The 15,905-nt window shown below is 43.6% G+C and overlaps 1 protein-coding gene across 1 annotated transcript; it reads left to right on the plus strand.

Moving 5' to 3' along the window:
- Positions 1-2,216: 2,216 nt before the first annotated feature.
- krt8 (keratin 8) lies at positions 2,217-7,674 on the plus strand. The gene is made up of 8 exons (XM_079225671.1): positions 2,217-2,768; positions 4,447-4,655; positions 5,315-5,375; positions 5,478-5,573; positions 5,735-5,899; positions 6,110-6,235; positions 6,360-6,624; positions 6,760-7,674. The coding sequence occupies exons 1-8, from the start codon at positions 2,328-2,330 to the stop codon at positions 7,035-7,037; spliced, it is 1,641 nt and encodes a 546-aa protein (XP_079081797.1). The 5' UTR covers positions 2,217-2,327; the 3' UTR covers positions 7,038-7,674.
- The last annotated feature ends 8,231 nt before the right edge of the window (positions 7,675-15,905 follow it).

Consider the following 15,905-nt stretch of genomic DNA (forward strand, 5'->3'; position numbering starts at 1 on the left):
GGAAATAAATGTTTGGGGGAGGAGAGGAATGCAGGGCCGATATTGGTGGAAGGACCGCCATGTATGCCGCCATAGCTGCACGCTGCTTGCTGCATGGTGGGAAACATGATTCAGTAACAGTGCATGCAGGAGTGATGAGAGCATTAATTGCTCTGTTATCAGTGTGGTGTAAGATTTATTTTAGCAACGTTTGCACAGTGAGTAGTTCTCTCAAGAATACATATTAGCTATGATTTATAGACAGATGGTTATAGACACTAATGATGCCCCATAACTCTGAGGAGCTTGTTGTGTAGCCACATAGACACACACATGAACAAATGGCTGAATGTAAGGATAGATAGGCTCTGACTTCCATTGTTTGTTTTTTTAAAAGCCTCAAGTGAAATGGCGTCAACCGAACATCCCTCTTGTTGGACAGCTGGTTAGTGCGGTTCGCCTGGTTTGCAGACACAAGCACACACAACTCTACATGTGGTATGTATTGCGCACAGGTTTCCCGCAGCACCCAAAAAATGTTGCGTCCTAAAGCATCAAAAACTGCTAATCCTCCACTAAAATGAGTTATTGTGGCATGCTGCTGTGGTAACGGTCATACTCCTGAAGGTTGAAACGTGCGCTTGCTAACTGTTGGACTTCCCAAGTGCTTCTTAGCATTATAATCGTTTAACTGGTGTTTTTAAAAGAACAAGCATCATTTGTCTTGAGTGGCGTTGCTTACGACTGAGTTGAATGTGCTAGCACAGCTAGCAAAAAGGTGCTGTATGCTAATCAGTATGACATCCTCTGTTGTGTTTATGACTGCTCAACTCCTCTGGGTTAATGCAAAGGTTTGACTGCTTGCTTACATGCAGAGTCTGACGAGTAGAAGTGAAGCTACAGCACACAGCTGGGGAGCTAAGGTTAGCATAAAGACTGAAAACAGCCTTAAAGTAAAACAAAATATTATTATTATACAAATATAACTAAACCATGACACATGCAACACGTTCTCTTAAATTACCCTGTGCTTTAAACTAGGACGCTCTACATACCGCTCTAGCGTCAGTTTAGTATGTTACAGCTCGTCTTTTCAAAGTAAACTTCCATTTACATTTAGAAAAAGGTTGTGTTTTGGGTTAGAATAAGCAGATTTGTCACGTAGTAGGCCCAGTTACTAGACTATACTATATTATAGTATAGACTTCTATACAATCAGACTTATTTTTGCTACCGGAGGAGTCGCCCCCTGCTGGCCAGTAGAGTTATTGCAAGTTTTAAGACATTTCCGCATTAGCTTTGCTCTTTGCCTGGTAGGGCCACTGACCAAGCAACACTATTTGAAGAGTTGGAAGTGAGAACGGGCTGCATGATGATCACTTTGCCATTTTTTAAAACTAATTACATAAGCGACAATTTGTTAAAAAAAACAAAAAAAACAAACAGCTGAGGGATGGGAGGGTCATGAAATTCTTAGCTCGCAGGCTCCCTCCAACAATGCTCATACATATTAGAAAATTAGAATGTAAGTCATAAAAAAGTGCTGCAGCCAAAATGTAGCAATGAAATATAATGTGAAATATAAGTATATAGAACAGAATAGAATATGGTACAGTAGTAGACCGAAGAACAGTAATAGATAAAGTGACAAATTATACATTTGGAAATAGTTTAATGAGACTGTCAAACTAATAGGAAGTATGGTGAAGGAAAAGAAAAGGGAAGCAGAACAGATTATTATTAAGTGTTGCCAAATTTACGATAATTGTTGATTGTTAAGAGATAATTACCGGTAAGTAACGCCACACACACACACACACACACACACACACACACACACACACACACACACACACACACACACACACGTTTTTTTTTCTGATACAAATCTGCAGAATACAAATTATGTATATTTTCAAGAGACCTGTTGAATCAGCTGTTGGGGGTTTTTGAGCAGTTTTTCCTGGACACACGCACACACACACACAAGCAAACAAGAGATCAAATAAATACAACTACTCGACAATCCTGTCAGAAGACAAGGTTTTCTTTACACGGAGAAGCCTGTAGAGGGACCAGGTAATGCTTTTGAGTGACTGGACAATGTGTCATAGAAGTGTAATGTTACAGCCCTGCCTCCCTCTCTCGCCCAGACACGCAGGCCAATGGCAGCTCTGCACAGTCCCCTCCCACAGCCACAGGCTTTAAAGCTCCTCAGTAGGTTCTTCTCCCTTCTATCCGCTCTGGTCTCTTTCCCTCTGCCTGCCTGCCCTGCCTGCATTGCCAACAGAGCCATTGCAGTCTGACCTTCCCAGACTCAACCACAAGAAACTCCTCCAGATTTCAGAATGAGCACTTACAAGAAGACCAGCAGCTACAGCGTGAGGAGTTCCACCGCCCCGCGGAACTTCAGCAGCAGCTCCTACTCCGGAGGATCAGGTGGCATCAGCAGCCGCAGGAGCTACAACGTCAATAGTTCCTATGGAGGAGGCAACAGGGGCTACGGGGGCATCACCAGCTCCTCCGCCTATGGCCTGAACTCAAGCATGGGCGGCGGTGGCATGGGCTTCAGTGGTGGCATGGGCGGCGGCAGCGGCATGGGCATGGGCATGGGCATGGGCTTCAGCGGGGGCATGGGCGGTCAGGCCCCTATCACCGCTGTGACTGTGAACAGGAGCCTTTTGGCCCCCCTGAACCTTGAGATTGACCCCAACATCCAAGTCGTCCGTACCCAGGAGAAGGAGCAGATCAAGACCCTCAACAACCGCTTCGCCTCCTTCATTGACAAGGTAAGAGCTTGTAATCGAGGGCCGATACAGGAACGTGTCAAAGAAATGTGGGTTTCTATTTATGCGGACAGAACCAGCTTTGGGTGCGTAGAAAGCTCGGTCACTGTGCAGTCCAAAAAAGTTTTTATGTTTCTCTCCAGCTGCTGTTATTTGATACAGAGGTCCATATGTGGGCCACATATCTTGCAATGGTGATTTTCTGAAATCTGAAAGTAGAATCCCCCCCTCCCCCTCGCCCTGATCTCGTCACCTCCCACAAAAAATGAAATGTGCCATCGCGCAAAGTTAATGTTGGTCTCTCTATGGTTTTACTCAAGCTGCCCTTTTATAGTGATGAAAAACAGACTTGCAAAAAGGGAGAGACTGGGAAAGACAAATACAAAGGGAGAGAGAGAGAGAGAGAGAGAGAGACAGAGAGAGAGAGAGCGCTAAGGGTGTGTCAGGGCAGAGCTCCAGGCTTGTGATAGGAGTTACCTTGGGAATGATCCCTCCCTCCGCTGGGGTGTGGCTCTTTGTGCTGCCCTGGTGGCCCCCACCACTCCCAAACACACAATATTCTTTCACGGCGACGCATTAAAAAAAGGAGTGTCCATTGGGAGTTTGTTGACTTTTATTCATTCAAATCAGCATGTTAGGAGTTTGTGTGTGTGTGTGTGTCCTCTGAGGCCTCAGCAGTGGGTTAATATTTAAAAAGGTTTCATGTTCCAGTCAACGTCAGCTGACGGACTACGTATCAGCTCTCCCTCTCCCGTCGCAATGATTACAAAAAGGAAGATAAAGTGCGTTTTGCATGCTTCGACACAAAGCGGATAAACTTCCCCCCTTCTATCACCTGCTATCTCGCCGTGGCAATCCATTTTGAAGGCCCTTTATTATCTGCATTCACTCCGGTTCAAATGAACCATTTCTTGGTTGGATCCCACCTGTAGGGTGCAATGTGTCAGATCAGGGTCCACTGAGTTCACAGCCGTGCATTTTCCTAGTTCACCCCCCCCCACCCCCCTCCCTCCACCTCCTTCCCACTCTCTGTTCTCCCTCGATCATCACCTCGATAACGCGGTTAAATATTTACCTTCCTGCATCTGCTTGCGGATGCGACTTTGCTTCACCACCCCTTCTCTCTCTGGGCTTTCCCCTATTTGGCTGCAAACTTTGCTTTACAAAAACAGGAAGACATGCGGGAGAAGGGTTAACTGGCTCGGTTCATCCATCAGCTGCTTTTTCCAAACCTCGTCTTGCCCCCCCATCTACACACACACACACACACACACACACACACATGCACGCACGCACCCACACCCACACACCACCCCACCCCACCCCCTCTCCCTCCTGTCAGGATGCACGTAGGTCAGGCCTTCCGTTGGAAACTCAGCCAACAGCAGCTTACAAAGCTCCAAAGTTAGATAAGAACAACAATGACTGGAGACGGTGACCAGGAGGCATGGCGAGCTTGATACTGATGCTTGAGTATTTGGGATGGCGATGTTGTTTTGACACGGCAGAGCATTTACATCATATTATTATTATTTTATAATAATTTACAACTGATGACAAGGACTCCGTCTTTACATACTCGTTACCACTGTAACCAAGCATGTAAGAGATTTTATTTTTTGGATTGGTAGCTTACTCACAACTCATAATAAATGCTCCCCCTTCTTTTTCCACGCATCAGGTTCGCTTCCTGGAGCAGCAGAACAAGATGCTGGAGACCAAGTGGAACCTGCTGCAGGGACAGACCACCACCCGCTCCAACATCGACGCCATGTTTGAGGCCTACATCTCAAACCTGCGCAGGCAGCTCGACGGCCTGGGCAACGACAAGATGAAGCTGGAGGCCGACCTGCACAACATGCAGGGCCTGGTGGAGGACTTCAAGAACAAGTGAGTGTGGAAGGGGTCCATGCAGGTCTAAGAAACAAACTCTTCCACGCAGACTCTGGCTCGTTCTGGCCCCACAAAGAAGCACACTGTTTATCTAGGATTCACTTCTTTCATTTAGGTTGCACTGGAGGAATTTTTAAAATGCCTAGAATCTTCATTCATGAATCAAATACAGCCGGAGATTATTTTTTTTTGTTCTTTGAGACTAGCCTAGTCTTTTTGTGGACTACTCCCTACATCTGTCCATTGTCTTGCGTCATACACAACCTGTAGGGAATTACAGCACCGAGGAGGCATGTTTCAAACACCCATTGCATTACATTACATGTGACCAAAGGTAGAAATCATTTCACATGCACATGTCTCGAACACAAACAGCTACGATAGTGCCATACGTATCGGCTTGTTGAGACAGATTAAGTGTATCAGCTGAATTCCGAGGGGGGTCCGTCCCCGCAGGTAGAGACGTAAGTAGGACCCTCAGGCTTGGCCCTGGGTCAACACACTTTGTTAGAGGCAAATGTCCCAAAGGAGTTCAAGAGATGGACTACTGGCGCCTCCTAGTGTTGCATCGGTGAATAAACCAAACGGGAGCAAGAAATAAGACTCTTTATGAACATTCAAAATCTAAACATGAACTGTATGGTTTTCCCTCTCAGGTATGAAGATGAGATCAACAAGCGCACAGAGTGTGAGAACGACTTCGTCCTCATCAAGAAGGTCAGCGTCATTATTTACTCAACTTGCCTTTGAGTTGGCAAATTTGACCTTTCTCCTGAAGGGTTCTTATTGATATTCTAACACGACTTTTATTGGTTCCAGGATGTTGATGAGGCCTACATGAATAAGGTTGAGCTGGAGGCTAAGCTGGAGAGTCTGACAGATGAGATCAACTTCCTCAGGTCGATCTATGAGGAGGTACGGCACAAAAAAAGATCGTCTCAGTGGTGTTGTTTGTTTCCCTGCTTTTTCTTAGCATCTGTTTCGCATCTTGACTCATCTCCCCTTGAAGCGCACTTGCCGGATGGGCTTCCTTGATGAGCTGGGGTTTACCAATCTCTCTCTTTGTACTTCTTCAGGAGCTTCATGAGCTCCAGGGACAGATCAAGGACACTTCCGTCATCGTGGAGATGGACAACAGCCGCAAGCTGGACATGGACTCCATTGTGGCTGAAGTCAAGGCCCAGTATGAGGACATCGCTAACCGCAGCCGTGCCGAGGCGGAGACGTGGTACAAAAGCAAGGTGAATGAGAGATCCTTTTGAAGTCTTCGTATGTACGGGTTTCCGTCAATTCTTTACCGAGAGAGGTGTTGCAAACCTTACTTGCCATGTGTATCGGTTAAATTTATACTGAAAGAAAGCTAAGTACCATTCATCAGTTCATGAGTCAGCACAGGTTTTCTGGTCGATAGGGTTTCCAGTTTGTAATATCTGGTATTGTATTTTGTTTAGTATGAGGAGATGCAGACGTCCGCCAGCAGGTACGGAGAAGACCTGAGGGCCACCAAGACAGAGATCTCAGACCTCAATCGCATGATCCAGAGACTGACATCAGAGATTGATAACATCAAGGGACAGGTATGCAACATGTGTTTTGGCGCCATGGTACAAGAGCCATCATATATAGTTTGTTATAGTCATTTAACAATCAGAAGAGTGGACAAAGCCTTATCTTTTTGGCGGGCCATTTTTCTTCTCCCAGCGTGCCAACCTGGAGGCCCAGATTGCTGAGGCAGAGGAGCGCGGCGAGATGGCAGTGAAGGACGCCAAGGCCCGCATCAGGGACCTGGAAGACGCCCTGCAGAGAGCCAAGCAGGACATGGCCCGCCAGATCAGAGAGTACCAGGACTTGATGAACGTCAAGCTGGCTCTGGACATTGAAATCGCCACCTACAGGAAACTGCTGGAGGGAGAGGAGGACAGGCTGGCGACTGGCATCAAGTCCATCAACATTTCCCAACAGAGCAGTGAGTCATCGTCGCCATCCTTCGCCGTCCCTGACTGATGTCACAACTACCGGACTACATTGATTGGATTTTTTTACATTTCTTTATCAGTTTTCTACGTCTGACTGTTTTCTCTGGCCTCCCTTCTCTCCACAGCAAGCTACGGTGGTTACCCCATGGACGGCGGCGTAAAGAGCAGCTACTCAAGCGGCTACTCCAGCGGTTTCAGCGGCGGGTATGGAGGCGGATACGGCGGGAGCATGAGCGGCGGGAGCATGAGCGGTGGCTACAGCAGCGGCGGCGGCTACAGCAGCGGCAGCACCGGCGGCGGCGGCTACAGCACCACCCAGAGCAAGAAGAACGTTGTTATCAAGATGATCGAGACCCGGGACGGCAGAGTGGTGTCCGAGTCCTCTGAGGTCATTGAGGATTGAGCTGTCAGGTTTAGAGGTGTAGCTACCTGTCTGCTATTATCTCCTCTGCCTCTTTGGTAGTTTTATACAACCCCCCTCCCTTAACCCCCAACTATGAAGTAAAATGCTTGCCAGCCACTCTCCAACGGAGCCTACACATTTCCATGAAGCAATAAATGATCCTAACACTACCAAAGAAAGGGACCAAAGAATTTATTTTGTATGTCTGATGTCTGATTGTCTGAACTAAAAAAGAGTAGTTTTGTCACAGAAAGTGATATAAAAACTGGGCAAATTGCAACTAGGAAAAGTATATATATATATATAAATATATAACACTCCCTTGAAATCTATGCAACAGCTATTCCATACACAAAGGGCTGTTTCCTTCAATACAGTGATGCATAGACAGTGGTGTTGTCAAAGGAATGTGAATGTACTGAAACAGTGCTCCAGCGTTGTTGGTCAACCAAGTGTCTTAAAAAATGGCCTGCTACAGTAGGTAGTGCATGTCTTCCCTGTGCGTGTCCTGTAACTGAAACTGTTCGACCCCTTAGGAGGCTGCCCGCATCATACTGTTGTCCTGAGGTGCTGTTTTTGCTACCAAACCAAATAAAAAAACGTGTTTACTGAAGGAAAATTATGCATTTGTTTTAATTTCTTAATGCCGATGACTCAAAGAGAAATAAGTTGTAATAAATAAGAATTTAAATTAAACTTAAATTCCACTAAATCTGACCGGAATAAATCAAAGTATCAAAGTAACAAAGTGTCTAGAATCTGTAATCAGGGACAGTTCTTAGTCATTCTTTTAAATCTCAAGGAAAATTTGAAAATGACACAATCTTGGCATTTCATTTTTGAAACACAAAAAGCTTCAGCATGTAGGATTTACAGGGAAAACTGGCAGAAAAGGAATATGATTGTTTTAAGTACTGTTTCTACAGTAGCCCAGATTGGACAAACCAAACACTGGCTCTAGAAATAGCCACACTTGTGTTGACCACAGTATTTCTCCCTAACCCTAAGCACACGTAAAATGTTTCAGTCGGCTGCAATCTACCACCTCACCACTAGATGTCCCTAGATCCTACATACTATCCCACATGTAAAACATAAAAATAGCTGATCCGGACTTAAAAAAGAAAAAGAAAAGAAACATGTACTTTATTAATCCCCTTGGGGAAATTCTTCTCTGCATTTGACCCATCCCTGGATGGGGAGCAGTGGGCAGCCCTGTGAGCAGTGTCTTGCTCAGGGACACTTCGACATGTGAGCTATGGGGGGACTGGGGATCGAGCCGGCTACCTTCTGGTTGCAGGATGACCACTCATCCCCCTGAGCTACAGCTGCCCTAAGGTGAGGCTTTGGATCTATTATATCTGGTTTCTTTTGATGTCGTGGTAAAAGATTATTCAAATAAATGAACACTTTTCTGACTATAGTGATAATTCCATTTTCAACATACAATACATCTTCAGCGCTTAGTAACATCGTGTGAGATATGGTCACAGCTCTTAAAGTAAGTAAAAGACCGTTAAGAGGTAACAGAAACCTAAATCAATGAGCAAATGTGTAGCTAAATGTGTTAAATTAGAACCTGTTTAATTCCGTGTTCACACCAGGTTTAAACTGTGTTTTCTCACGGTGAGAAAAAAAAGGTCCAAAGGAACATTGCATTGTACACTGGGTGTCGCCTTTGATGTTTTATTGACAGTTCATTGGTCCAATGGGCCATTTACCAGCTCGTTGGGAGAGTGGCGTTGACTTCTGTACAGGGTCAACTTGAGTTCACCAAGTCACCACACAAGTCACCACACAATTAATCTGCGCAATAAACCTTTTTCACGCGGCATTTACACTTAGAAACACTATTATTGGATGACAGACACCGCCATTGATGGAATTTTGTGAAGCAGAAGCTTTTGCGATTGAAACTGTAAAATGGCAGCAATCCTGTTTTTGTTACTTGCACGTATTCAGTTCCTGTAGCTGTAGACATGTTTCCATTGTTCACGTTCGTCACCTCTTAAAGTTAAAGTAAAGAGGATCGTGTTTTTGGTCCAAGTAGCTACGTTTTTATAGGTTAACAGATGTGAAGCGACATTAGCATTCATTTGGAGTTGCGTGATTGTCCACTTTGAGTGTGACTTGAAGGGCAACTTTGGTATTTTCCCATCTGGACCTTTTTTCCCCATGTTGTTGTGTCCAAGGGAATAATGCAGACAATTATTGAAATTGGAAAATAAATGGAAAGGACCCTATACAGACATAAAAACCCCTCATGCTTGATCAGGTCGTTTTTTTATTAACTGATTGGACTTTGCATGAGATCCAATTATTTATGATTTGAGAAAGAATTAACTAAATTAAGTTTCCTGCATCGGAAACATATTCATTGAATGTTCGGTATTCTGGTTTAATGAGGTATTTTCTACCTGAAATGTGTTACACTGTAACAAGTTTCTGTAGTTTTCACAATAATATTACTTTATACTAGCCATATTCTTACTGTAGAACTCCTATACAGCATGTTGCTGTAGATCTGCAAAGCATCATGGTCAAAATTCATTCCCGGGTGAATCTTACTGTAAATAAATGTTGCTGTGAATCACACTACAGTAATACATGTTGCTGTGAGTAATTTTGAGCGGGAATACATCATAATCCGTTTTAGCATTATTTTCAACACAGATGTTAGGTTTAGCTCAGACAGAGGGGAAAGCGACATTGTATACCATCCGTTGTGTTACACAAAAGATGACAGTAGACTATAACGTTGTGTGCCGATGGACACTTGCTTCTCTCGACGAGGAGAGGAAGAAGCAAGAGCTACAACATTTCTTACCAGAGTCCACTTCAACTTCAGCAACAGCAAAGTAAAGAAGTTCATTATTATTCCTTCATATTTCCTTTTTGCCAGTAATTTGAAAATGTACATTAATTACAGACAGCACAGTGTTCTCAAGTAAAGTCACAGTGTAACGTTACGTGACTTTAAGAGGGAAGTAGGGACACACTTTCCTGCACTAGTAAGCTAACGTTAGTTTTACTAATATTACCAAAATATAGTATTTGCTCATTAAATTGTGATATAAATCATTTGGCTTCATGTAGTTGATAAATGGCATGCGTTTTAGTGTAACTTTCACTGTAAATTAATTTGAATCGTTTATGTGTGACGCCGTCACTGTGTATGTGTGTGTGTGTGTGTGTGTGCGTGTGTGTGTGTGTTGGTGCGCTAAGTTAGGCAAGGCTCGCTCCATGGAGAAGTTTTGACTCTTTTCTCTCTTGCTAGCTACTGTGCGGCACAACGTGGCACGAGTAACGTTACCGAGCATCACTGAAGGTGAACCAGAACGTTGAGAGTGAACCAGAACGCCACGACAGGTCAGACTTTTACACAGCACAACATGGCGTGTGTTTTCTGAGCTAACGCTACATGGCAGGGCAGACTGCAACAGCTGGTATAATGTTGGATACTGTTGCTGAAGAGATTAACCCTCCTGTCGTGTTCGGGTTTAATCTGACCGATTTACAACGTCTCTCCTTATAAATACGGTACTATTGTCTGTTTATTTTGTGTTGCAGGAAACCTCCACCAGGCTGATGTTGAGGCCCAGGCGTCCCTGCAGAGCACTCCTCATCATGCTGGTGAGATCCCAGTACCAGACAAAACACCACATAGGCTGACATCGTCATAGTAGAAACATATTGAGGTATTTCTAATGGGAATCGGTAACCAATGTCTCTCTGTCCTTCCACTGGAGGGAAGAGGACTCCAGCCCAGGAAGAGACTCAGTTCATGAAGAGACTCAGTTCAGGAAGAGACTCAGTTCATGAGGAGACTCAGTTCAGGAAGAGACTCAGTTCATGAGGAGACTCAGTTCACGAAGAGACTCAGTTCATGAAGATGAAGAGACTCAGTTCATGAAGAGACTCAGTTCATGAAGAGACTCAGTTCATGAAGATGAAGAGACTCAGTTCATGAAGAGACTCAGTTCATGAAGAGACTCAGTTCATGAAGATGAAGAGACTCAGTTCAGGAAGAGACTCAGTTCATGAAGATGAAGAGACTCAGTTCAGGAAGAGACTCAGTTCATGAAGAGACTCAGTTCATGAAGAGACTCAGTTCATGAAGATGAAGAGACTCAGTTCAGGAAGAGACTCAGTTCATGAAGAGACTCAGTTCATGAAGAGACTCAGTTCATGAAGAGACTCAGTTCATGAAGGGACTCAGTTCATGGAGAAGCTGACCGTCCAGGGAGAGGATTCAGTTCAATACAGTAAAGTCAGTCATGGACTTTTTATTGTACTACAATTACATTTTTCAGTTCAAATTGTTTTTATACATTTCCTCCTTGGCCTGAATATTTTATTGCTTCCAGTGCTTGAATTTTACTGTTTACTGTCAAATGAATTTAAAACATGTTTAAATTGTTATAGTAACTTGAAGAAAGAGGAACATTTAACATGTTGTATGTTCAAGAATACCATAAAAACATGTTGTTGTTTACAAAACTATTGCTTTTTTTACAAACTAAAAACAAAATGTAAATGTTTTATTTAAAATGTTGAAATATTAAAATAAATGACTTGTTGAAAAAAAACTGCGTCTTCATTTTACAGTATGTAATTATTTTACAGTATTCATTTACAGTATTGAAATGAATACAGTGATGCATGTTACAGTAGTCTAGGATTTGCTGTAAACTGTACAAGGTTACTGTGATCACAAGTACAGTATTTTGATAACTACTGTAATAACAATGACAGTACTGAGATTATTACTGTAAAAATGACTACAGTATTCCATAGGTACTGTGGTTCATTTTACAGTGGTTATTTTAAGCATACTGTGAAATATACTACAGCTTACTTGCTAATTGCTGCCTGCAACTTACTATGAATTCTAAAGTTATCTTCTTGTTACAGTGTATAACACTTGTGTTACGGACGGTGTCCTGTCTAGTATGTATTGTGCTAGTTTTGTGTTGCTTTGTTGTTGTTTTGTCTCCCCCTCCTGTTGTCTTTCTCATACTTCACAGATGTACACACCTGGTTCCAGTCATCCAATCAACCCACCTGTTCCAGATCTCCAATCAACCAGTCCCCCTGTTAATAGTCCTGCGTTTTGTCAAGTCTCTCTCGGCCCCCTGCAGTTGAGCTGAGCTGTGGCAGAGCTCGGTTTGAGTGCTGACTAGTGTTTGTGCTTGTTTGTTTCCTTGTTTATGTTTTTTCTTTAGTTACCCCACCTTTGTGTAAGCTATTTCTTGTTAGCAGCCTACTTTGGTTTTGTCGTTGTCTTTGTTACTTCCTCTTGTTGTGCGCACAGGGTCAATGAGGACAGGTAAGATACCCTGGGGTTCACATATTGCACACAGGTAGGTTTACTTGTTGTTAATACCCCAGGTTAGAGTGAGCACCACCCCCTGTACTTTTTGGGTGCAAAGCACCTGTCAATGGGGGGGACGGGGTTTTGTTAAGTTATTTTCTTTGGTGCCACTGACAGTCCTTGTCGTTCCCTGTGTTGCGGTTTTTGTAAACAAATGTGTGACTGTACCCGCTCTTGTCCTATCTGTTTTTATGTTGCGTCCCACTCCGAGCCACCACGGGGCGTAACAACTTGTATGTGTGGAAGATTTTATTTTGAGGGGGGAAAAAGTCTTCACACATGGCCAATAAATTAGTTGTGTTGGGTATTTACATAAATATAAACTGATAAATCATGATTATGCAATAGGGTGGTTGGTTGTGACAGGCAGCCTCAGTGTATCACTTTGAACAGCATTCAGGTTTAGTAAATACAATTTATAGTTCCTTTTTTTCCTAGCAATTGACCACCAGGGAGCAATGTCACACCACGAGAACTGAGTGTGTTACCCTGCAGGTCAGGACGAGCTCTCTCACAGGAACTCGGCAAACACTCCTGGGCTGTGTGAAGGAAACGTTCTTATCTCAAACAAAGTCTGCCTCATAATAGTTAGAACATTTGGGGGGGGGAAATAAGGATCTATTTTGCAATGTTTTTGTCGGAAAATGTATTTTGCATCTATTAAGCATGCTGCAAATACGGCTTTACATGCTTTCTATTACATTGCCACTAGAACTACCTCATTTTGACTGTTTTTCCATTTTGCAATGTAATAACTTTGTTTAAACTAAATCCATGTAACTATAGGATCCTGACTTTTCCTAAATGTGTCTATATTGTATTCTAACATGGGGATCACAGTGAGATCCAGCATTCTTCATCATGGAGCAACCTGAGCTGGCATCCATTTGACGCACCCGACACAACATGACACAATAGTTCTTTTCAGAAACTGTGTCACTCATTGAAAGACCCTTTTTTTTAAAAGCCCCTACAAGTCTGTTGACAGACATTTTGCATGAAATACCTCCAAGAAGTCAGCACTTCCAGATGTCTCTCCCTTTGGTAAAAATCGGATTCATGAAATTACTTTACGGGCGCACACGGGGCGAGGTATGAGAAGGGAGTGTCTTTGAACATGAACAGTAACTTGACATTTATACGAGCCCCAGAGGAAAGTGTTGTAAATGCAAATTCAAATAAAAGTCAAATAAATGCTGCTTTCTTTCCCCTCCTCAAGTCAACCAGAATACAAAGGCATTAGGTGACGCTAACATTCTGCAGGGGTGTGTGTGTGTTCCAGCTCTTTGACATGGGGGGCACATGTGACAGGATGGGGCTCTGATCCTCTTCCGTACGGTTGGGCGAGTTGGCTTCCTGGACAAAATAATACGTTTTAAGTCAGATCTCAGCAGAATCATCAGCCACCAGCAGTGTCTGGACCCCATAGGGAGTCCAACAATTGTCCTTGTTAAAGCATTGCAAAGAGAAGTTCAAAACTTGTGGTAAATGGTAATGTTTACCAGCGCCAGAGTCTCTTTTCGAAAACCCCTCGTTATCCTGCAGCAGGCTCTGACAGTCTGCTGTGCGCAGTCCTGGTTCTGGTTCTCCAGCAATGCTCCAGGCCCGGAGGAGGAAATGCATTTGCTTTTCTGGCGAACCCGCATGATTTCCCCACCGATGACAAGCGTGAAGAAGAATAATGACATAAAAATAGGCATTTTTCTCGCCGATGGTCTCGTTCATTCATGCAGGTCATATATGAAACACACACAACGGGTGGGTTAATAAGTTGCACAGTAAAACATCCCTTTTCATTCTTGACTTGTACTTCTTTTAAAGCCTCTCTTGCACTCTACTGTTTTTTAAAGGCACAAGCATTTACCACATATTTAAACAGTGGGAGATTAGCGTTTTCACTCACAGAAACTGGGATAGCAGCCAAGACATCGTAATGCTTGAGTACAGATGGAATACAAAGAAGCAAGTGTCATTCACTTCGCATTCTGTTATGACAAACAATGACAGGTCTTTTCTTTTATGGAGTCATCCGTCAAATACAGTTTGACAAGTGTTCAACTTTCACTCATCAGGGTTCGATGAGGATTTGGTTTGGCCTTTATTAACAGTGGTGGCAGAAGCACTCAGAGCCTTTACGCGAGTAAAGGTACTATTAGTATAGCATATAGTGTAGTCATGCATTTAAAATCCCACCAAAGTAAAGATGCAGCAATCAACAGATGTTTCACTTTTTGCATTGTATAATTGTATCATTACTACACATGCATAAACAAGAAGAGTAAGAGACGATCAATAGCAACTACGGCATCCTGCATCATAACTACCTGTTGCCCTGTCTGGGTTGACAGGTCTTACTACTGGTTGGTCTCTTGGTCTTACTCATCTAATGGAGGAGGGTGGAAACAAGGCCCCCGCATCGGTTATTTTAACCCATAATAGTCTATCATATTTTAAAGATATGTTTAGAACACAAAATCTAGATACATTTAACAACATACAATGTTGCCCTCTGAACTGGAATGGAGTAGAAGTATATTTAGTAAAATACAAGAATCTCAAAACTTAAAGCCATGACAGGAAACTTCATCTTTGTGTTGGGTTTGGCTCTCTTTTAGAAAAGCTCTCATTTGACTGCAGCAGGGTCCAACAGTCTGCCCCGCTCAGTCCTGGTTCAGGTTCTCCCGTGCCTCCCCAGTGGGCCCAGCATCACCGCCTGGGCCTCCAGCAGCACGGTGCCGGACGTCAAACTGCAGGTCGAAGGCTGTCAACAAAGCCGGATCTGGGTCTGTTGGTGGTGGCCTGGACGTCGCTGTTGGAGTTTCCGGTGAAACTGCATGATCATTTCAGCAGAATCAGACCCGACAAGCATAAAGAATAACTATATAGAAAAAGCCAATCTTCATGCTGATGGTCTTGTTTACTTATGAAGGTCATATAGAGGCCTCAGTTTTACATTAGACGGTGTCATAATCAGTTGAAAGTGCCTCACAGTAACCTTAAGCCCTTGACTCATTGACTTTCCACCTCTGGCCGACAGGTACTTGTGGTGTTGTGGTGCGCACCACACTTGTAAGATTAGCTCGACCCTTACATATACGCATATGTAAACTTTACTACGACTCCTCATCAGGAGCAGTGTGAGCAGCTGTAATTCTCCCCAAGGTGTTCTTACATAACAATCTCTCCCAGAATCACCCATAAATGTGTTGAAAAAACTAGACGGAAAATCGTCCGAGATGCTTTAAAAGAACCCAAGGGGCTTCTCGGGCGTGTGGGAGCACAGGACAGAAACCATCTCAGCACTTTCATTGTCATCTTAACAACTGACTCACCCAAGAGTTATTACAGCTTGCACATGTTTCTGATCACTGCCTGTAGGCAAGGCTTGTTTGTTGTGGTGGTTGTTATACCATTGCCAGCAGAAAGCATGTTCAAACAAGGCATCCGCATGTGCCAAGTATGAAACTAGTCAGATTTGACTCCAGTCCACACAA

Source organism: Taurulus bubalis (assembly GCF_910589615.1).
Source record: "Taurulus bubalis genome assembly, chromosome: 11".
NCBI lineage: Eukaryota > Metazoa > Chordata > Actinopteri > Perciformes > Cottidae > Taurulus > Taurulus bubalis.

Coding starts and splice junctions, on each gene's coding strand:
- krt8 (XM_079225671.1), top strand. CDS start 2,328: ATGAGCACTTACAAGAAGACCAGCAGCTACAGCGTGAGGAGTTCCACC. Junction 5,574..5,734: donor TCAGGTCGATCTATGAGGAG/GTACGGCACAAA, acceptor GTACTTCTTCAG/GAGCTTCATGAGCTCCAGGG. Junction 6,236..6,359: donor TTGATAACATCAAGGGACAG/GTATGCAACATG, acceptor TTCTTCTCCCAG/CGTGCCAACCTGGAGGCCCA.